Genomic DNA, 23,312 nt, shown 5'->3' with positions numbered 1-23,312 from the left:
GAGTCAATTTAAGCAATATAAACAATGATAATTCGTGTCTCTGAATAGATTTGTTTGGTTAGTTATATAAATTATTACATGTTGCCAATCCAGCCAGCCTATTTAACCCCACTTTTTTCCTCCAAAGCAGTGTATATCCTTCCCCTTTTAAGACAATAGGGGTTTGATTGGTGGAAGATTTGACTGATGTTTCTAGTATGTCAAGTGGCCATGTAAAGGCTCTCTCATGGGCATATTTATATGGAGGTAATATAGCTCACTGGTATAATAAACAAATGTTTTGTTTGTTTCTACCAGACTAAAATCTTCAATAATAATAATAAAGAAAAAAAAAAAACTACTTCAATGATGGTTGCAATTTCACCATCTTTAATGCAGTTGTTGAGGTGTACATTTTTTTAAATTGTTTAAGAGAGGTATTATTTTCTATTGTTGTTTTTGTAATGTACCATGACAATGAACCATGTCTTAAGACTAAGTTCTTTATATTTTGTAAATTAATCAGTGAGTCAGAGGGGGAACTGCCTGTAATCTCTGCAGTTCCTTCCAGATTGTTAACATTGATGTAATTGATGTTCGGTTTGAATATGTGCAAGAATAAAGAGTCTGGTCCTAAGTGTCAGAAATTAAACTATGGCTATCCTTAAAGGGTTAAACTGCGTTTCCTTTTGAATGTTTCCATATATTTTTGTGTGTGTATGTGTTGTGTGTGTGCTGTGACTACGTAACTATAACATCTACATGGTCTATAACAGGTCCCGCTCAACTGAGAGGCAGCACTCTAGAAAAAGACGGCGTTCCCGCTCTAGGTCGTCTTCACGTTCCAGATCAGGCTCAAGATCCAAAAGCAGAAAATCTGGATCCAATCGGTCGAGGTTTGATTTGTGGATTGACTAAAAAGAAAGAAAAAAAGAAAAAAAAATTTTTAACTAATAAATGCATGGATCAGATTTCTGTATATTAGTTGTTTTTTTTTTTAAATTTAATTTTAGATCCTTTTGTATAGCTTGAAAAATACCCTTTAAATGTTTGACTGTCCAAACCCTACCTGCCCATCAAATATTTGTAATATGAAATTCCTTTAAGTAAATCACAAGCCACAAAAACTTTTAACATGGAACTTCTAAGCCAAATATTAAAAATAATAGACACCTGCCCACCAGTTTTTAATCTGCACTTTAGCTGTATGTATATGTGTGTGTATGTATATATTTATATATGTATATATATGCATACATGCACACATATTTCTGCATACATACTATATGCTGCTTTGCTGTTGGAAATTCTGATCCATGTATTTTGTTTTATCTATTTTAATTTTTATTTATTTATTTATTGCAATTAGTGCATTCAAATAGAAGTTTGAGCTGTTTGAATGTCAATCAGTTAGAAAGATGTACAAGATAACATTTTATACATAGTCCCATGGGCTGTTTCAGTCTAAATCTCATTTGTTTGGATGGCTTTTACCCAGTTGCTTCATTGCAACTATGAAAGTTCTTAGTTTTATCTATATGTGTATTAGTTATATTCCTTGCATAGGTCTATTTGATATCCCCTGTGTACTCAATTTAAGAGATATTGTGCACTTACCACTGTTATCACTGTCTATCTGGATCCATTGTAAAGTCAGCAGGTTCATAAAAGCTAATACTGCATTTGGTTAGATCATAATTAACCTGTGAAATGTGTTTTGCAAAGCTCCAGAATGACTTAAAGGACAAAGGGACTAGGAAATGTGAAGTCGTGATGTTCAGCATTTTCCAAAAACCACTGAACCAACTTCAGGATTAAAAAAAAAGTCACATGTTATAAAGGATTGAAAATGAGTAGTTCTGATGTTTATGACATTCCTGTCTCATGTCAGCAAAGTCAGTGAAATAATTCTGAGTAAATTATTGCTACTCTACACCACCTGTCACAAGTTGTGTCCATAATAATACCATGTAAAGGCTTAAAGATTGTGTTGCATTTAAATGTACATCTGGTAGCACTAAGTTAAAAGCTATGAATAGATGCTACACACCAATTTTACTTTATTAAAACAATACTGCAGTTCTTTAAGAGATATTGTGCACTCACCACTAACCAGTCTGTTATCACTGTTTATCTGGATCCATTGTAAAGTCAGCAGGTTCATAAAAGCTAATACTACATTTGGTTAGACCATAATTAACCTGTAAAATGTGTTTTGCAAAGCTCCAGAATGACTTAAAAGTCAAAGGAACTAGAAAATGTGAAGTTACAATGACTGTTCCCTGTTGACTTCTAAAAACATTGATGCTATTTGATGATGGCCTCTTTTATTGTTCACTCTAATACAATGTTCAAGAATTTTCAGGGTAATCGGGATAACCGAATCTGTAGAACATTGATTTGAATGTTGTATTCTAATTAGCTTGGTATCTCATTGTCCTGAGTCTCACAGGGGTTAACCAGATAGATAGCAATAATATACCAAGTTCAAATTTGTCACCCTCTAAAATGTTTTTGAGATTAATATAATCATGTTTTGAACACTATGTCAAAATTGTTTCAGGTTAATCAAAAGATATCACCATTTTAAGACATGTGATTTAATTCCTTCAAATTTTAACCCCGAATAAATTCCTCAGTTGAAGATTTAGTCTGAGAAACTTCCAACTTTTTATTCCTTAAAAATTGTATATGTCTATAAGAATACAAGCAAATAGATAAAATTGCATCAGTATAAAATTAAATTTTAAAAAAAATAATAATATATGGATTGAACAGTAAAGGATTCTGTACATAACTATAAATACTTGTTTGTGTTTTAGATAAAGTAGTATTGATTTTTGATTATTCTACTTTACTGTTCTACTTTTACCTGCCTTAAAAGCAAGGTAGAAATCTCCCATATCTGTTTCCAAAATGTTTAAAACTTGGCAACACACTTGTGGTCTATTATGCAAAATTTCTTTGACTTGAACAGCTTTCAAGCCTGAGTCTTTGTATTGCTTCAGCTAATGATCTTGATTTGTATTAACAAATGTGTGTAAACCCTTGATTGAAATTAATGATAGAAAGAATTGAATCTGATCAATATTTGTAGATCTATTAGGTTAACCAAGTGTAGAGGACTTTTGGATGTAGAACAAATGTGGAAATTGTATTTTATAAAAGTCTGTTGCCAAATTGAAGATTGCTCATCTATTCATGAAGATTTCACTTCCTTGTTGTCATTTCAGGAGCTGATACTGAATTGCCGTCAATATACAGTACCCAGAGAAGCTGTCCATTCTTCCACTTACACCAACAGTTAGAGACAGAATACACACGCATGCACGCACGCACACACACACACATACACACACTCTCTCTCTCTCTCTCCCCGATACTCCCCTTTTTTTCACTTTTTATTCCAAACATTGATTCCTTTCCAGCCACCATTTGTCTATTTAAAAAATTGCTAGTGTCCCTCCTTTTAGTTTTGTTTCTCTTTCTCTTCTTCACTCTCTCTTCATTATACATACATATATATATGCACTCACACTCATACATACATATACACACATAAATACATTCATACACACCTTTGACTGTATATGTTACTTCTGTAATCTTTCAATTAGTGGAAGTAACAACATGCTAATTAATTATGACTTTCTTTCATTTCTCAAGCTTTTTAGTAAAGTAACATCACATATCCTCTTTACAGAAATACTCCTACTTTGATGAGTCTGGTGTAATAATGATGGTGATAATTTTAATACCTCTTCCTCTCTTGCTGTGCTATTTGTCTTAAAAAACAATCAGACATGAAATAGTTAATACCCTCCTCCTGTCTGTTACAGTACACTTTCGGTCATATTGCTTATCCCCAGAATATATAGTCACATTGTGCACCAGACATAGCTGGTCTTATTAACCAAGTTGGCCAATATCATGGCATCAAGTTGACCGATTGATGTTATCCTGCTGTGAGACTGGAGATGCAGTCAGTGTGTAGGCTGGTTCAAAACTATGCCCATAATTGATCAAAAAGTGGTGTGTGTATGTTTGTGTGTTGGGATATATGTACATGATCTCATCATTATGTGATTATCAGTCCTCCAACAAATATACCTGTTGTGTTTGTGTGTGTTCAATAATGCTGCTGGTAATGTGTAGTTCTAATGTTACATGAACCTTAGTTTGAATTTCATCTACTAAACTCTACATTTATATTATTTAGTTACATCATCTAAATGATGACATTATATCCACTTCTCACTCATATTTTTTTCTCCTGTGTCCATTCTTTGGTAACACTGCTTCCTTTATTGATACAAACAACCGGTGTTTGGTGAAACAAGAAAGAAAAAGAACGACAACTCATTCTCTCTTCTCTCACCTTTGTATCCATTTCATGTTTCATTGCTTCATGTGATGTAGTTAATAACTGCTGATATATATGTTATATATATAGGCACAGGCTTGGCTGTGTGGTTAAGAAGTTTGCTTTGCAACCATATTGTTTTGAGTTCAGCCTCAATGTGCGGTATCTTAGGCTAGTGTCTTCTACTATATCCTAGGGCTGACCAATGCATTTTAAGTTAATTTTGGTGGATGGAAACTGAAGTCCATTGTGTGTGTGTGTGTGTGTATGTGTGAATATGCTAGAACATAGCCATCCCATGACTTTATTTGTGTAAAACAGTGAATAATATTTACAATCCTTTGACATAACCAGTTTCTCTGCACTTTCTAAAGCCTGTGGGATAAAAAGAAAATAATTCCTTACTTGCAAAACAGGTAAAAAGTATTCAGCTATAAAATCCTACCTCAAATACATCCTTATCCAACCTATGCTAGCATGGAAAAACAAACCTAAATGCGCAGTCACATATAAATATTAAAAACAAAGACAATTACATTTTTAAAGAAGTCCTCAGTTATGTAAAGTTAACAAATGTAGATTTTCACAGCTTTAAAAGAAATATGTTTATTTCTCATTGTAAAGCAGATGAGGTCAGTATATGGGTGTATATAAAGGATGTGTAGATAATGTTATATATGCATGGTAGGCTTATATAGGAACTCCAGAATAATGTGGAATCTTTATATTGTTCAGTACAAGATCTCTTGTAAGAAAAAGACAAGCATAGGTAGTAGCAAGACAATTTCAATTTCAGAATCTTGTTTAAACTTATTGGGTGAACTGGGCAGAGGTGAATAGAGGCTTCAAAAGTGTTAGCCATACAACTTGTTTTGTAAAAACGTAACTATGAGCTTCATTGAGCATCAGTCAATGAATATTAACTATCCCTTCATGCTTTCACTGGAAACAATGTATACCTTTTATAAGAACATAAACATACATGCACATTATATGTATGTGTGTGTGTGTACAAATGATTGGAAACAAGAGTACTGAAAATTATGATTCCAGTTCATCACTGAAGTTTCCAGTTGTTTTGATATTCTTTACAGTCTAAAGAACGTAATAACAATAGAAAACTCAGTGTAATGATGGATTCAAATATATACAGAGAAAATTTCCTCAATATATGTAGAAGAATTTATTTATTCAAAGCTGATGATTAATGCCACTGCTCATGTGTGCATACACATGAAAAAATGTTGAGGCTGTGTGCAACACGAACATTAGAGAAAAATCAAAACTTCAAAACAACAGAAGAGGATAAATATACATAGAAATACACATATCAGGTATGGGAAGCAGATAAATGCAGTTTTGGTGCAATCGTGTTGAAACAATGCTGTAGCCTGGTCTCTATGGCTGATAAAAGAATTTCCATCCCTCATTTTGATTTTTTTTTCCGTGTGTGTGTATGTATATGTATATATATATTATTTTGTTTAAAAGAGTTCCAACACTGTCTGTTTTTTATGTTTTATTTATATTCCTGCAAAACCAATGTGGGGTATAGAATATGGAATATACAATATATAATATAAAATAAAAATAGATGGTACAATGAAATAAAGTATTGAATAGATGAAATATTGAGTGTTCAATATAAAGGATTAAATATATATATATATATATGTGTGTTAAGTCCCTTAACTCCTTAGGGGCTGTTGGGGTGCTGCAGCCATGCAGCATATCTTGGGTAAGATATATATACATACACACACACACACAAAAGCTTCCTTTACTATATGTTGTCCATGAGGTTGGCTGTTTCTGGAAATCTGGACATTTTAGCCATATATATATATGTATTGAATTTGTACTTTCACAACACTGCATAATAATGGCACAACTCTGCATTTGATGCACATGCATGTCTGCATTCAAAGTGCATACTTGTTACAAAAGACACTTATCCAGTTTCATATTTACTGGTGCATGTTTGTTCAGTCATAGAATTTAAATTTGTAACTAGGTAAGGAAGAAATATTGCTTGCCTCTGAATTGTCACATAATCTCTTATAGATCTCTTATTGTTTATAGGGCAGTGGATTGGAAGAATCCGTAGGGTGACAGGCAGTGTGCTTTGCAGTATTTAGTTATGTCCCTCTTATGTTCTGCTGACTCAGCTTTAACTTTTATCCTTCTGGAGTCAATTTAATCAGCTATTATTCCTTCCCTCAAATTAGTGACCTTGTGCTTACATTAGAGTTCATTATCATTATTTATGGCAGTGGATTAGCAGAATTGGTTGAGCATCAGACCATTGTGGTATTAAGTTGCATTGCTGTTTTCTTAGTTGATTATCTTGCTGTTTCAGCTTTGCCTTTCATCCTTCCAGGGTTGATCTTATTGACTTTTGCCACCCTTCCAATTGTGGCACTTTGACTTGAATATCAGTGTGAACTACTCTTAAGCAAGTTTGCAATTGTTTTAATACAACATGGTTGCCATTTCACTTCACTCGAGATATGTGAACATCACAGTTTACCATTCACCTGGCCTTGTGCCTATGTACAAAATGCCTGTTAATGTGTATAGCACTTTCTGATGTTGATGGAAAGAAAAATATCTATATATCAGTAAAATTATAGATTAAAGTCAGTTTTACAACCGTCATTTAATTGACCTTTTACTGAACTATAATTAGTAACATCTGAGAGTAATTCCTCAATGCATGAATGTTACTACTTCTCATCCCTATTTCCTTGTACTGTGGTGATGACCACTCTGGGAGAGGTAAGTTATTGGTAAACCTATTGTCTTCAACCTGATTTAGTATCCCATATAGCACTAACGTTGGGATAAGCATGAACGTCATATATTTTCAATTACCTTAACTCCATAGATGTAAGGCTTTTTGCCTATATGAGAAATACTTAGACAATTTCAGAAACCATGCTCATGTCACCAGTCCAGAATTCACTATCAATGTATTGTCTCCTTGGAGCAAAATACTCAACTTATGCTTGCAAGGAAAGGCTTCTTGCCAGATTAAATTGTAATCACAGATTTGTTGTTTAGAGTTTACTGTGTGTATGTGACTTTTACATGTTCTCTTTCGTCTGTTGAGATGGATTGAATGACTTTGTGTGTGAGTGTTTTTCCTCAAATACAACCATACTCTTTGCCTTATTTTCTAGCTTATAGTCAGGAGGGAATTTGGAAGATTGGTAGGTAGAAAGGATGGACATCAAAGGTACGATATAGGTATGGGTTGGGACAGCTCTCGTGGAACTATCTTTTCATGTGAATAATAAACTCTTTGGAAATGTTTCACAGACTTAGTTGTGTTTTTTTAAATTTTGCTCTTGTTCTTTTCCATTCTTCTGCCAGTGAATTCCAGCAACAATATCTTACTATTTATCATACTTGAAAAAAATTGTACCAATATAGTGGCTGAAAAATTGTGAGTTTGATCCTTCTGTGCAGGGCATTGGGTTTATCTTGCATGTCACTAGATATATAAAAACAGTTTGTTGGTTTACAGTGTAAGGACTGAATTATTTCATGTAAAATGTATAGGAATAAATAGATAAATGCAATTTTTTTTTGTTTTATAAGGAGAGGCATGTCTGCCCATGATTTTTGAAGTTCTCTCAGACTTGTGATATTGATATGGCTCAGCTTCAACATATGCAGTGAGTTGGCTGAGAATCTAATCCAAGTCTAACAGGATTTCAGTTAAGGTACCAAATTGATAGATATCAGACATAAAATAGGGTCAGTAGTTTAAACCCATTGGCCCTTGGTGATCTGAATTTTATTTTAGAAAATATTATTCAAGCACTTAAAATTTGTTCAGAAATATGGTTAAGCATTTATTGACCAAGGTGTTAATGCTACTTTGAAGCTTCCAGTGTGAAGTGCACCATTGTTCTATTTGATCTCTAGCACCACAAAATCAAAAACAGAATCAATGGCTTAGCTTTCCTTGTTTATTTCATGGATGAGGGAATGGAGATGTTGTTTCTACCTTACCTAAGTACTGACAAATTGGATTTTGCATGCAGTGGTAGAGGGAGGAGGCAGAAATAGAAAGAAGCAGATACTGAAACTACCAAGACTGACTACTACTACTACCAGCCAGTTAAAAAAAAAAAAATCTTGCCTCTTTGTATAAATGAAAGACACTGCCTTTATTTGAATTAATTTTGAAAAATCTTGCCTCTTATAATGTAGAAATATTTCTCATGGGTCCAGCAGACAAAATGGAAAAGGTGTTCCCCCAGAGGATGATGAGAGATGTGCTATAACAGCACTCAGACTCACACTTGCAGACAGTAATCTCTGCCCTGATAGCAGTAAGCAGGGATATTGTCTGGGGTCAAGAATACCAGATGTCTCCACTACACAGGCTTGACCATAAAACATGACAGTTTGCTGACCCTGTTTTGGCAAGCAACCATTTAGAGGCTTATGGAACTGTCTAATCCCAGGTAAACCTTGATTGAGTAGACTGAGGATGAAAGGCATTCCAGCTGTGACTGTCCTATATTTTTTTCTTTGTGCAGGTTCATATTATTCAACATACCTTCTTCCAAGTGGAGTGATTTGAGGAAACTTTGTTATTTTTAGCAGGTTGAATGACCATTTAGAGGCTCCACTGTTGGCTTGATTGCATGATTTAAAGGTGACCAGAAGACCATCTGAATCAAGACTGATAAAGAGATGGAAATAAAGAAGACTCAACAGGTGTGGCTGTGTATTAAGAAGTTTGTTTCCCTACAATGTGGATGTGGGTTCAATCCCACTGCATGGTACCTTACACTATTGTCTCTTACTGTATAGCTCCAGGCTAACCAAACTCTTGTGAGTGAATTAGATAGGCAGAAATTGAAAGAAACTCTGTGTATGGCTTTTATGTTTGCATTTGTCAACCAGTGTTGGTTTGTTTATATCCCCTAACTTAGCAGTTCAGATAGAATAAGTACCAAATGTAAATTAAATACTGGCTAAACCTTTGGAGGTAGTGTCCCAGCATGGTTGCAGTCTAATGACTGAAACAAAAAAATAGTTGCTTAATTTGCCACAAACCTCAGTCAAATTAAAAAATTTCATTTGCTTTAAAAAAAACAATAATACATTGGATAATGCAGTCCTTGATACATTATGGCACTATATCTAAAGAATACTGTATTGCTGTGGTTTCTATGACCACACTATCTCTTTACGCTTTAAGTACACAACATCCTTGTTTTATTCCTATAAAGAAAATACAAGCTCCAGAGGAAAATCTTTGACACTCTTAATCCTTTAGCATTCAGATTACTGTTAAGTGTAATGCTTATTTATTCTCAGTATTTTAAATTAATCATGCATTATCTCGTAGCTTTAAGATTTCAGTGATGTGGTTACTTTTTTCTTAGAATAACAATGAAGGGTAGGTGTGATAGGCTGGTTTGAAAATAAAACAGGTAGCATATTTGAGCTGGATATGGCAGGTTTAAGTGCTAAAGGGTTGAAAGTGTTTTCTCTTTCTACATCTTCCATTTCTGGAATATGGACTTCAAATTTTTGTTTTTATCAATTGCAATTAAAAAGTAGGTAAGTAGCACAATGTAGAGAGACTGAGAGTTCTGCACCCTGTTGAATAGAGACCCTTTGGAGGAACCCTATTTCAGCCACTCTTCTTCACAATCATACTCTTTCTGTCATTACCTAACATTCATGACCATAGGTGAGGAAAGGCATGAAAACCAAATTGAAGATAGTGAGTTTGGCTTTTATGCCAATCTCTCCTCTTCTGAGGACTGAATGCTGAAGCTGGTGCATTTCTATGCCCGCACCTGCTACTCTAGCATCCAATTCAACCTCCTACTTCCCATCATTCAAGAACACAGCCTCAAGATACTTAAACTTCACTTGTCTCTGGTGTTCCACTAACACACAAAGTGCACAGGAAAGGCTTTCTTGACAGGACCGATTTCATGAAGAACAAGATGATTGGATAATATTCAGTTTCAGTTGGTCACACTTGGAAATCCTCTTCAATAATCTACAGAAATACCTTCAGCTGTAAATGTGGGGGACCAGGGTTTGAACTCCAGTAGTAACAGAATACTGTAGAAGGATTAGATTACAGAAAGTCATGTTGAGATTGCAACACATGTTGATCTTGATTACAAAAGTTTTAGGTACAGATGTGTGTTTTAAATGCAACATGAAAACATGGTTTTATTTTACAGGAATAGGCTAAGAATGCTATAGATATAGATCTTGATTATGGTATGTATGGGTTTAGATTTTAATGTGTAAGTATAAATTTCTTTCTGCTATTGGCACAAGGCCTGAAATTCGGGGAATGGGGATAGTCGGTTACATCAACCCCAGTGCTCAGCTAGTAATTAATTTTATTGACCTTGAAATGATGAAAGGCAAAGTTAACCTCAACAGAATTTGAACTCTGAATATAAAGACAGATGAAATACCACTGAGCCTTTTACTTGACATGCTAATGATTTTGCCAGCTTACTGCTTAATGTGTAGGTATAAATTGCAGCATATCTGGGTCTAGGTTGCAATATTTAGATTTAGATTACTTCTATGTAGATCTAGATTGCAATGGCTGTATGTTTAGATTATAATGAGTAAAGGTGTATATTGCAACATGTGTGTAGGTTTAGCAATAGATATATCTCTTTTCTCATTGAGTCTAGACAAGGCAGTGCTCATCACCTTTGTAGGCCCTTCAAGATCAGTGACCTTGTTCTTAAGGTTCCATTTAAACCAGCATCTCCCAACCTATTTTCCCCCAGGCCTTGCTATAACTTCCTAGAAAAATGTGTGCCCCAACAGTGGTTGGAAAAAACTTTGTTTTTAATATCTCATAATTATATCCTTTACTTAACAAAACATCCACACTAGAGCATTAGAATAGCAATATACTATAGCAAACAGTTTTCACACAGTATGCTTGGCTGGAGGGATTGGTTTGGCTAGGCTGAGAATAGGTGTAGTATATTGGCTGTGAAAAAAAGGTTTTCACAATTCTGTGTCCCAAAGTCCATTGTCCATGCTGGCATGGGTCAGACAGTTTGACCAGAGCTGGCAGGCTGGTGAGTTGCATCAGACTGCAGTCTGATTTGACATGGTTTCTACAGCTGGATGTCCTTCCTAACACGAACCCCTGTACATGTTGAGAGTCATTGATTTAAACTGTTGCAAGTAAAACATGAGCAGGGTGAAAATTCCAGATGTTTGTGGGTAGAAGGACTGAGAATAGTGGGTAGTACAGGGCCAAGGGGTTTAGATGCAACAAAAGCTGAGGAGACAAGTGGATCAGAGATACGAGAACAGCCAGCTTGATTGCAACTGGTGTTTATATAGACTGGAATTTGTATAGCTATACATTGCAACAACTGTTGGTCTAGATTGCCTGGGAATATCTACATTGTAATGAATAAGTAGGAGCCCAAGTACAGCTGATGTTGCTAATAAGAGTTAATCAGCTTGGTGTCTTACAAGTCATCATCGTCTTCGTCCTCCTCGTCCTCTTCCTCCTCATCATCATCATCATAATCATTGTCATAATCATCACCATCCTCCTCCAACTTCTCACTACCACCATCACCATTGTCGTCGTCATCATCACTATCATGACCACAAAACTGTTGAGAAAGACTCTAGAGGGTTGCTAGACCTACTAGAAATAACAGCAACTTTTCCCTTATATTACAAAATACTATCTCAAAAAAAAAAAAACAAGTAACACTGTGTATGAAATTAAAGATGAAATGATTATGGATAGAGTATCTTTGGCTACATGAACTGCTTGATCTGAACTGGCCTGTACCACTACCCACCATCACAACAATCATCATAATCAGTAACAGTTTCTTTTCTGTTTCCTATTCTTCTATTCTAATCCTGTTTATTGGTTTATTTAATTAGTATCAACTGGAAATTTCCTTTGCCTTTGTTTTTTGTCTTTTTCATCTTTTTTTTTGGATCTGTCAATAAAGAAAAGAATAAAGAACATCATCATCCTTATCCACATTACCATCATAACAACAACAACAACAGTGTTCAACTGGTTCTCATTTTAATGACCCCAAAAGGTAGAAAGGCAAAGTCGACCTTGACAGAGTTTGAACTCAGAACATAAAAATGGATGAAATGCTGCTAAGCATTTTGCCTGGTGTGCTAATGATTCTGCCAGCTTGTTATATTAAAGTGATCCCTAATATTAGCATAAGGCCATAAATTTTGAGGGATGGGAATAGTTGATTAAATGAACATCAATACTTATCTGGTATTGTATTTTATCAAGCACCTGAAAGAAGAAAGGAGAAGTCACCTTCAGTTTGAGTGCAGCTCAGTAGTTATTATCATCATCATCATGTTTGTGCTTTTCTGTGCCAAGTGACCAATCTAGGACAACTGCTCCTAGATAATAGACTTCTGGACAATTACATACTAAACCTTTTAGCATTCAGATTAATTTGTCAAATGTAATGCTTATTTATTCACATTCTTTTGTAATTAATCATGCATTATCTCATAGCTTTCAGATTTCAATGGTTATTTTTTGTAGGATATGTGTGAGATGTCAGATCTAGCAAGTTCAAATATAAAAGAGGTGAAATCGAAATCGAATTAAATTCGATGACTGGCACCCATGCCAATGTCGTCTCCTTCATTGGACACGAAACTCGGCTTGCGAAAACCTGTTGGGGCAAGCAAAAGCGAAATCATCATGGCACCTGTGCCCAGCATCGCCTTCCTGGCACTTGTGCCAGATGGCATGTGTAAAAACATTTGAGCGAGATCATTGCCAGTGCCGCCGAACTGGCTCCTGTGTGGGTTGCACGTAAAATACACCATTTTGAGCGTGGCCGTTGCCAGTACCGTCTGACTGGCCTTCGTGCCGGTGGCACGTAAAAGCACCCGCTACACTCTCGGAGTGGTTGGTGTTAGGAAGGGCATCCAGCTGTAGAAACTCTGCCAAATCAAATTGGAGCCTGGTGTAGCCATCTGGTTTCACCAGTCCTCAGTCAAATCGTCCAACCCATGCTAGCATGGAAAGCGGATGTTAAACGACGATGATGATGATGATGATGTAGAATATTTGGACTGGATATGGCCAGTTTAAATGCTAAAGGGGTAAATGAAAATTAAGAAAAAGCAAAACTCTGAGGGTTTAAATTAATACTAATAAAACTAATGAGAGTTTTATTCTCATTCTTTATTTGTTATTATACCACTAAAATTATGAATTGTGCACTACAAACAAATGCAATAATGAATAATTACAGTGGTTAATTATTGTTTTGGTTGGCAGTGATCTGGCAGAATCATTAACATGCCTGGCCAAATGCTTAACAGCATTTCATCCATCTTTATGTTTTGAGTTCAAAATCTGTTGAGGTCGACTTTACCTTTCATCCTTTCAGAGTTGATAAAAATAAGTACCAGTTAAGCACTGGGATGGGGTGGGGGTGGGGGATGAAGTAATACCCCCTCCTCCAAAATTGCTGGCTTTGTGCCAGAGTTTGAAATCAATAATTGATCTGATTGCTTGGTTAAAAAGTTTGCTTTACAATCATGTAGTTCCAGGTTCAGTCCTACTGATACATCATTGATGTGGTTTTCACACGTCTTATTTTAGCATGTAGCTTGTAAATCAACCCTAAATTTTTCATGTAGCTTGTAAATAAACCCTAAATTTTGCATGTAGCTTGCAAATCAACCCTAAATTTTCCTCTCCACACAATACACCAACATCATCTTCAACTACTGTGTAAAACCCAACTTAGATCACAGAAACATATTGCTCACTTGCAAGACAATGAACTTCATGTTATCTCATGGAGCAGGGTGCTCTTATATTTTACATACCTTCTCTTTTTGTTCCTCAATCTGTTTTTCTTCCATTTTTTAAAATTCCTTTTACACTCCTCTCCTATTTAGCCTTCAGTTGCTCTCATTTATTGCAAGTGAATAAATATCTTGAAGGCATTATCTTAGGCATGTGAATCTTATACAATTTTAGGGATATCTTTGTACCACATATCTCCACAAGAAACTAACGCAAATATAGTAGGCCCCATGTAAGATATTCAATATTTAGAAGAGTGCTTGCCACCAATAGTAGGCAAGGAAATAACCTGTACAACATGGTTTATGTCCCTTCCCATTTAAAATTCAAACCCCACTCAGATTCACTTTGCCTTTTACCCTTCAAAATGTCAATAAAATTTGTACAACCTGTTAAAAATAACTATTGGGGTTAAGGTAATCAATTATACCTGAGAAGGTGGGACCTCAAATTTTTTTTATGATTTTGTCAGAGACAAAAGGCATTGCTCATGACTTTTGCAGGGTCTCTGATACCAGTGTAAAAAAGAACAATGAAAACCACAGCTAATGTTTAGCTGTTGTGGGAGGTAGCATATCAAAACAATGAGTTATTCCCAAACTGGAGTCCTTGATCAAATGATTTCAATAGAATGAACTCTGCTGAAGGTGTTCAAAGGCTGGTGGTGGTGGGAAACCTGGTGACAGGTAAGTTTTAAAGCTCTCTCTACCTAAGAACAGATGCTGTTCATACAGTTTCAATCTACTCAATTTCACTCACAAGAATTTGATCAGTTCCAGGCTATGATAAAAAGACACATGCACAAGATATCATGCAAGATACCATGCATTAGGATGGAACCATGTATCATTAAAACAGTTAAACTATAAAAATGTAGGATGATGCAAATGACTTACAGGGAGCATATTGTCTATGTTTAGATCGTTTGGTTTTATTTTTGTACCATTTTGACCAAGAATTGAAGACATGACTTGCCCAACCTAGGGTTTCAATCCGAAACACATCCTCTTTTATATCTTCATAATCCACTTTTGTTGATGACAGAAATATCTTTAAAGGAAATTTTCTCAAAGCAGCATCTTTATTCTGCAAAGTAAGCGGGGAAATAATAATGAAATATATTAGTTCAATACGACATTATTGCTGTTGTTGTATATCAGAAACTACATTCTTCAATGTGGCCATTTTTATTTAAAGATGGGAACGTGTAACATGAGAGATTTGGCTGCTATTTCTTCACATCAAAACCCATTGCCACCATTACAATCCAGCATTATTATTGCCATCTTCTCCAGCAGTAGACCATCAGAGATATAGCACTACAATAATTCTACATCCAACTGCCATAAATTTAGATATGAATATCAAAATGAGATTGTAAGCAGATGAAAACTGAAGGTTATGTTAATCTAAAACATCATCACCAGTGTAACAGTTACACAAACAGAAACATGCATGCAACGTAATCATTCACACACATTTTCTGGATAGATTTCATTTAATAAAAACACTTGTTTTAAGGTTTTTGTTTATTTTGTGCTTACTTGACTTAATAACAAGTATGTCTTAGATATTTTCCATTGCACGTGAAGGAAGCAAGTATGGAAGGATCATACATACTAGCTGGACCTGTGAAAAATTCATGGAAAATATTAAAATTGTAAGCGTTTGTAAACAGTGTACTGGTGCCATGAGAGATCTTTGTATATTATGATTGTCTATCTTTACGTTCTGAGTTCAAATTCTGCCGAGGTCAACTTTGCCTTTCGTCCTTTGGGGCTCGATGAATTAAGAACCAGTTGTGTACTGGCATCGATCTAATCGACTGGGCCCCTCCCCACAAAAATTTCAGTCTTAGAAAAGTATATTGTGACAGTTACAGAAAGTAATGTAATACCAGTGACTATGTAGTGAACCCTAGCGATCAAGCAAGAAAGCAAAACGGAAAAGGGATTTAACAAGAGTAATCCCCCTCGGCCTTCTAGAAAGTTCTCAGACATTCTAGAAGCTCCCGGTTGACGTGGAAGTCAGGGACTTCCGGTTCATCCCTCATATAAAGTGACGTTCTCAGTGTCTGTCTAGATTCAATTGGTTACACTTGTTACATTGTCGATTTGTATTAGTTAAAGAATAGATGATTGTTTTGTGCTGCTTTGCAGTGATTTGTTTGTCTGATTTCTCTCCACATTTGAAGAGAGATGGCTAGGTTTTCAACAAGGAATACGTTCTATTCAGACCTTAGTGGGACTGAATTGTCGTCTTCTGAGGAGGATTTTGTGTGAGTGGTCGACGTGGTGGATAAGTATCTGAGGAAGAGGAGTTTTGCAGAGACGACAGAGGTCTCAAGAAGAGAGGTGAATGTAACCAATTTAAGGAACTTCGAAAAAAATGATAAACAGGGAAGGTGGTGATGTGAAGTCGTCACCACCTCAGGAAGTAATGAAAAGTATGGAGGAAAAAACGATAGTATACAAAGTTTACTCAGTGAAAGAGAAGAATATAGAGAACAAATCAACTGAAACAATAGAAAAGGCATTGAGGCCAATCTGGCAGGATATAACATATCTTGCCAGAGGAAGCCGATATGGTACTGTAGAAGATCATTTCAAAAGCATGAGAAAGGCAAAGGAACATTCAGAGAACCCTTTAAGAACAGAAAGGGTGATCCTCCAACCCATGTACCTTGGAAGAAGATGTGGCTTGGGTGGCGTTGGTGTGCTTCAAGGAAGCGAAAAGGAAGTGACTGTGCTCCAAGCCACAGAGACAGAGGCCCCTAATTGGAAAGGAAAGGTGTTGGACATTATAATGCAGAGTACAGCAGAGTACTTAGAAAAAATGGCGGAAACAGTAACAATAGGAGAAGCGGTGCTTAGAGTTTGGGTAGAGGTCAAAATCCCTCGTTGCTTTATATGTGGCCAAAAGGGCCATATTAGAGCGGACTGCCCTTTAAAAAATAATAAGGAAAACCAAGAGGAAGCCGGAAAGGAACTGGAAAAGGTAGAAGTAACAGTAACAGAAGTGAACGAAGAAGAACCATGGAAGGTGGCAGAAGAAAGAAAGCAGAGGAAGAGAAAGAAAGTCAGAGTGAACCCCGCACCTATCCCACCCATACCTTCTCAACTCCCCCTCCCCCCACAGACACCAAACCCACCCCGCCGACACAAAAGAAAAGAAAAAAAGAAGCAGACACAAGAAAGTACAAAAAGTAGTTGCTTAACTTGTCACAAACCTCAGTCTAATTTTAAAATTTCATTTGCTTTAAAAAAGCAGTAATATATTGGATAATGCAGTCCTTGATACATTATGGCACTATATCTAAAGAATACTGTATTGCTGTGGTTTCTACTGTTTTTGTGACATCACACTATACAAAGTTCGTAAACATGGAAGAAAAGGCAAACACAGACACATGCGTGTTGGTGCCTGAGTGTCGTATAAGAGAAATAGAAGTATACAAGGAAGGTTTAAAATATAGGAAAGTGAACTGTAACATAAAAGAAGTGTCGGATAGTGTAAAACAAATGTAACCAGACATACACACATGCATACATCCTTTCTTCCTTTGTCTATCTGTCTCTTTCTCTTTCACTGGCTCTCACTCTCTCTCAAATACACACGCACGCAGGCATACACACACACACACACACACACACTAAAGTAGATACAAGAAAGACTTACAGATATTGCTGTATTTGATATATCTAAGTATTTGAGCTCTGGAAACACCTTTAAGTATTCTAAACAACTGGCATCTAAATCTTGATTGTCTGTGAAATAAAGATTGAAACTTAGATAAAGTGATAGAGCTTTATAAATGCCACCCTTATATATATATATATATATATATATGAGAGTATTGTAGTTCGCTTGAAGCATTGTGTATTGTTTGTAAAAAAAATAATGTGTCTTGAATGGCACAACAATGCACTATAATAATTGTTATAATTTAATCATCCATAGACTGATATGATATGATATGATATATATATATAATACAATAAGATATAATAATAAATTAATATAGTAAGATGTATTAAATACATTATAATATAGGTGGCACATTAGCAATTAAAACCAAAAAGGTAAAATTAATAAACGAAGGTGTAAAATAGCACTGGCAATTGCTAGAAATGAGTCAAAATTTAACTCAAACAGCCACATAAAGCACTAACCTCAATGAGATATACAGGAATTGCGAGTGAGCAAGCCAAAACATCTTTCCCTGGTGAGATAAACTCACAGAATGAAGTATTTGGACAAAACCTTATCACGTGATTTCAAAATTTGACCAATATGACGTTGTTTCTCATCAGAGGCTTCTACCACTATTCTGGGTTAATGAGATAGCCTGCCTCCCAGTAGACAAAATACTACAGCTAGTGCATTGTAAAAATATCAACTCCCAACACTTGACTGATACTTTATTTTATCGACCCATGAATAATGAAAGCAAAGTTGATCTTGACAGGGTTTGAAATCATAGCTTAAAAGTTCGTAACTTAATAACACAGAGCGTTGCATTTCGTGCTCTTCAGTCTCTGTCAATGCTCCACCCTACAAATAATTAAAAACAAAATGTGTTGATTTGATTATAACGAAAGAAATACCTACCTGAAATATCAAGATATTGTAAATTTCTTTGCCCGCCTCTAAGAAGGCGTAAAGAAATCGTCATGTGATCAATACCTCGATGGCTCAGCCCATTATCACGAAGAGCAAGCAATGTCAAGCTGTAATACAACACTATATGTTAAAAGTTAATATGTCAAAAGACAAAAACAAATGCAACATAAATTATTACTATTAATTTATCTAGCCACCAATTCAGTGATCAAAGGTTTTCATCAAAGGGGGATCAGTTTCATTGATGTTTGGGAGAGAAAGCTGGAGATTAAATCTACACTAGTACTCAACTCAAGAAGCAGACGACCGTAACTAAATGCTGTAAGGCTTTTTATAAACTGATCTATAATTTCTGCCAATTCATCGCTCTGTCATACGCCTACGTGGAAACTTCTATATGGGCGTTTAGTCGGATCTCGTATTTTTCATTCACAAAATGAACCCCCTTTTATTTTGCTCAAATTGCTTTCAATTTTGGTGTATCGATGCAACTCTGAATTTTGACTATGACCAACCAATTATGTTATCTCGTGAATTAAAGAATCTGATGTTATTTGGAAGTAAAGTTGGGAAATTTAGGTAATTTTAGCCAATCAACAGATAGCGAGGCATTAACAACGTGTTACCATGACAACCGCACATTGTGTTGTGTTTCATCTGCATGTTGTGTTGATTCTTCGCACCACGAGATTTACTTCACCCTCGTGTTTTGTTTTAATAAAAATTTATATTTATCAATCAGAATTTTATTATAGATATTTTTCGTCAATCATCTTAATATTTTACATATTTTTCATATATAGCAAAAGTTGTTTGCGATGTTTATACAGTTTCTTGGCATTATGAAGGTGAATATAAGATACAGGTATTATTTCACAGGGTACAACTTTAAAGTTGACACTGCTCCGCTAAACACAGAAAATTTCTCTCTCGCTATTGGTTAAAAATACAGTTTTTTTTATATTTTAAAAAATCTGTAACTTTTTCCTCCAATTACTTTCTCCACAACATCATACCTTCATAGCAATTAGACTGGAAAACTATATTATTATAGCCGATTTTCAGATTTTTTACTGCATATTTTGCGAATGAAAAAAAAAAAACTAGATCAGTTTAGTCTGTTACAAACAGCAACCAAATCTCCCTAAAATCATATTTTACCACCTTGGAAAAGAATAGAATATGTCAGATTTAAGAACATTCACAGGTGATTGTCGCCAGATGATCCTTATTTATTAGAAATAGTCATCAAATCTTCATGCCACAGAGTGTGCAATTAAAAAAAGAATGGGAATATATTGGATAATGTTCTTGATATACATTATCAAAAAATATAAAGAAAAGGTGGAATTGCCTTAGGTGGAGCATCTTTGATCATAGGTCTACTTCATCAGTGCTAACTATATCAGTCCTAACTAAAGAGCAGTAAAAAATAGAAGGAAATGGATACTTATCTATCCAACAGCAAAAAGCCATGTTCAAGTTCGAGTGTGAAGAATGTATTAAGAATGGTACTGTTTGTTTCAGTTAGGTAAGTCTTTGCTCGCACCAACAAATGTTTTGCTTACTGATTTCCGTTGATAGAAACACGTGTTTCGCTTGGCTCCAAAGGACCGGGTAATATTCAAAACAAAGTTCAGTTTCCTTCTCGAGTCATACCGATTCGTAATGGCCGGTTCCCATGGCGTATATATTCCTCACCTGGATAGGACACTGGTCCGTCACAGGATTACTCATTTTTGCCAGCTGGAGTAATGTGAAATAAAGTGATTTGCTCAAGAACACAACGCGTTGCCCGGTTCAGGAATCGAAACTACAATCTTACGATCATGAGTTCAACATCCTAACCACTAAGCCACGCGTCTCCACTGGGTAATGTCTACCATTGAGGAGGCAAAATCAAATCGAAACTCCGGTGTCTGTTAGTCCACTGACATTACTTGTAGTGACTGGTATTTACGTCCATCATTCATACGGAGAAGTCGTTTGATTCTCGCTTTTCTTTACATACCCATAAGAATATTTACTTACCGTACTTGATGGTATACAAGCCGGATGTTAATCGCATTCCAATTTCAGCAGCAATTTTAAGGAAAAAATGGTTTTGTGCATCAAAGCATGTAGTATTTAAAGCAACTTCGCATATAGGATGCAGGGTGGTTTTTTGAGACGTTTTTTGTGTCTTATATGTCATCAATACGATATATTATATAGGAAAAATGCGAATATTCAACAATAAAAAATTTTTTTTTTTTTTAAATAAAACTACTATAATTTTACTTTTTGACCTTGATAAATCTGGCACTAGGAAAAAAAAAGACTCTGAGGTGACTCCCCCACCCCGCCTTGGGAGCCTAAACACGTGCTTTTATTGTTTAATAATCGAAGACATATAATGCCCAGAGTAACATACTCACTTAGTAAAATAATTCAACTGGGACAAGATTGAATGGCGATCTCCAAGCTTGCAGTGACTCAAATCGAGGGAACTAACTCCGGAAAATACTGTGAATTCACTGGACAAATAATTAATCAGATGACTTGAATGGCGCAAAGAAAGGCTTGAGACAAAATACTTGGTGAAAGTCGACGAAAATAATTCCAATCTCTTGAAGACCGTTGTTGAAGGAATCGAAAATTGGTTATTATGGTCGGCAGCAATAAATATTTCTTGAGCTACTGTGACAGGTAATGTATGTAAAGACTGGTATGTGTCCAGGTTCCCCACCAAAAATTCGATACATATTGTCTGTAGAGGTTTTGGTTCGAAAGTGAAAAATGCTGTATCATCCATGGGACCAGAAAATCAGAAAGTAATAGACAGACAGACAGATAGATAGACAAATATTTATACAGTAAGATGGATTAGTAATTTAAAAGTAGCTCTGGAAAGTCGTAGATCATCGGCGAAGAAACGAAACCTTTTCAAGTATAGTCGAAGTCTTAGTTGTCAAATCTGATAAAAAGGAGAAAACTGCGTTAAAAGTACGCATGCAAACAAAAAATTGCACATACACAAACCAACAAACAAAAACAGTCTGACGTGAACACACGGACACACACATCCACCCACCCACATCTCTCTCTCTCTCTCTCTATATATATATATATATATCTAAGAGGTCTTGGTTCAACAGGTTTTGGGGTCTGACGACACGCCATAAAGCTAAATCCTTTATGGACGGGAAACCTAAGGTAATCCCATAAATCAGTCTTCCCCATTTGTAATATGTATTGCTCTATATCTTAGAGTGCGCTTCTTCTTTCGGTTTTATGTTTTACAGACGATATATACACAGACATGCAGGAAGTAAATAGACACCTTTAATTTTCAAAATTTCTGATCTAAGAGTCTTAATATGTTTTCAGCGGTGTAGAATTTAAAATGTAATTATTCATTTTCATTCCAGGTGTCATTATATTAAACATTTGCAAAGAGTAACCATGCCACGTATAAAAAATTCAGCAGAACTGTCAGATTTTCAAAGAGGTCGTATTGTTGGGCAATCTGAGGCTGATCTTAGCCAGCGAAAAATTGCCAAAAATCTTCAAATTCCTATTGCTACTGTTAATAGAATTATAAGGCAATTCAAGACCCAAGGAAAAGAATCAACAAATTCTCGTCCCGGTCGACCTGGGCCCTCGGAAAGGAAGCTTCAATGATTGAAGAAAATTGTGGAAAACGAACCCGTTTGAAGGCTTCTGACATTGCAAAACAGCTAGAAGTTAGTCCAAGAACGTGTGTTACATATCTGTATAAGCTTGGGTATTATGAACGAGCAGTTAGAAGAAAACCTCTCCTTCAACCAATGAATATCATGAAAAGAAAGAAATGGGCTAAGGAAATATCAGAAAAATCCAGTTCATTTTGGGATAAAGTGATTTTCTCAGATGAATCCAGATTTGCATTATTTTCAGACAGTGGACGTGTTTGGGTCTGGAGGCTTCCCAATCAAGAAATTGATAGATTTGATTTGAAACGACTCCAACCAATTGTGAAACATGGCGGTATCTCTGTAATGGTATGGAGAGCTGTCACCAGCAATGGTCGTTCTGAGCTGATAGAATGTGTTGGAACTATAAACTCTGAAAAATAAATTGAAATACTTAAGCAAGGACTACTTCCGATGAATTCACACGATAACATAACGAAAAATAAGATTTTATTCATGGAAGATGGAGCTCCATGCCACACAGCGAAAAGAAATCAACAATGGCTGTCTGAAAATCGGATCAAAAAACTTCCTTGGCCGAACCAATATCCTGACATGAACCCAATTGAAAATCTTTGGAGCATACTAGATAGAGCTATACGAAAAACTCGACAGAAACCTAAATCTAAAAATGAACTTATAGGAAAGTTGGTTACACATCATTAGATGTATACCTGACTTTCCTATATAAAATTAAAGAATATAACGGAACGCTGAACTCCGGACTATCAACTTAAACAACATTTATTTAGGTGGTAAATATATACATCTTTAG

The 23,312-nt window shown here is 35.6% G+C and overlaps 2 protein-coding genes across 6 annotated transcripts in view; one reads left to right on the top strand and one right to left on the bottom strand.

Annotated features, from left to right (window-relative positions):
• Positions 1 to 7,657, top strand: part of LOC106870730 (zinc finger Ran-binding domain-containing protein 2) — a 34,481-nt gene extending 26,824 nt beyond the window's left edge. For 4 of the 5 annotated variants that reach the window (XM_052967184.1, XM_052967185.1, XM_052967182.1 and 1 more), the window contains exon 8: positions 756 to 7,657. In XM_052967184.1, coding sequence (XP_052823144.1) covers positions 756 to 897 — 142 coding nt within the window. In that variant the 3' untranslated portion in view covers positions 898 to 7,657. The remainder of the gene's footprint in view (positions 1 to 755) is intronic. The other variant, XM_014916903.2, reaches the window with a different exon arrangement.
• A 4,442-nt stretch (positions 7,658 to 12,099) lies between these two features.
• Positions 12,100 to 23,312, bottom strand: part of LOC106870728 (leucine-rich repeat-containing protein 42) — a 17,019-nt gene continuing 5,806 nt past the window's right edge. Inside the window, exons 2-6 of the mRNA XM_014916898.1 lie at positions 21,242 to 21,780; positions 18,813 to 18,931; positions 17,880 to 17,968; positions 15,098 to 15,287; positions 12,100 to 12,333 (exon numbers count right to left, since the gene is read on the bottom strand). Coding sequence (XP_014772384.1) covers positions 12,263 to 12,333; positions 15,098 to 15,287; positions 17,880 to 17,968; positions 18,813 to 18,931; positions 21,242 to 21,618 — 846 coding nt within the window. The 5' untranslated portion in view covers positions 21,619 to 21,780 and the 3' untranslated portion in view covers positions 12,100 to 12,262. The remainder of the gene's footprint in view (positions 12,334 to 15,097; positions 15,288 to 17,879; positions 17,969 to 18,812; positions 18,932 to 21,241; positions 21,781 to 23,312) is intronic.

Source organism: Octopus bimaculoides, chromosome 4 (assembly GCF_001194135.2).
Source record: "Octopus bimaculoides isolate UCB-OBI-ISO-001 chromosome 4, ASM119413v2, whole genome shotgun sequence".
Classification (NCBI taxonomy): Eukaryota; Metazoa; Mollusca; class Cephalopoda; order Octopoda; family Octopodidae; genus Octopus; species Octopus bimaculoides.
This window is presented reverse-complemented; position numbering and strand designations above follow the sequence as displayed.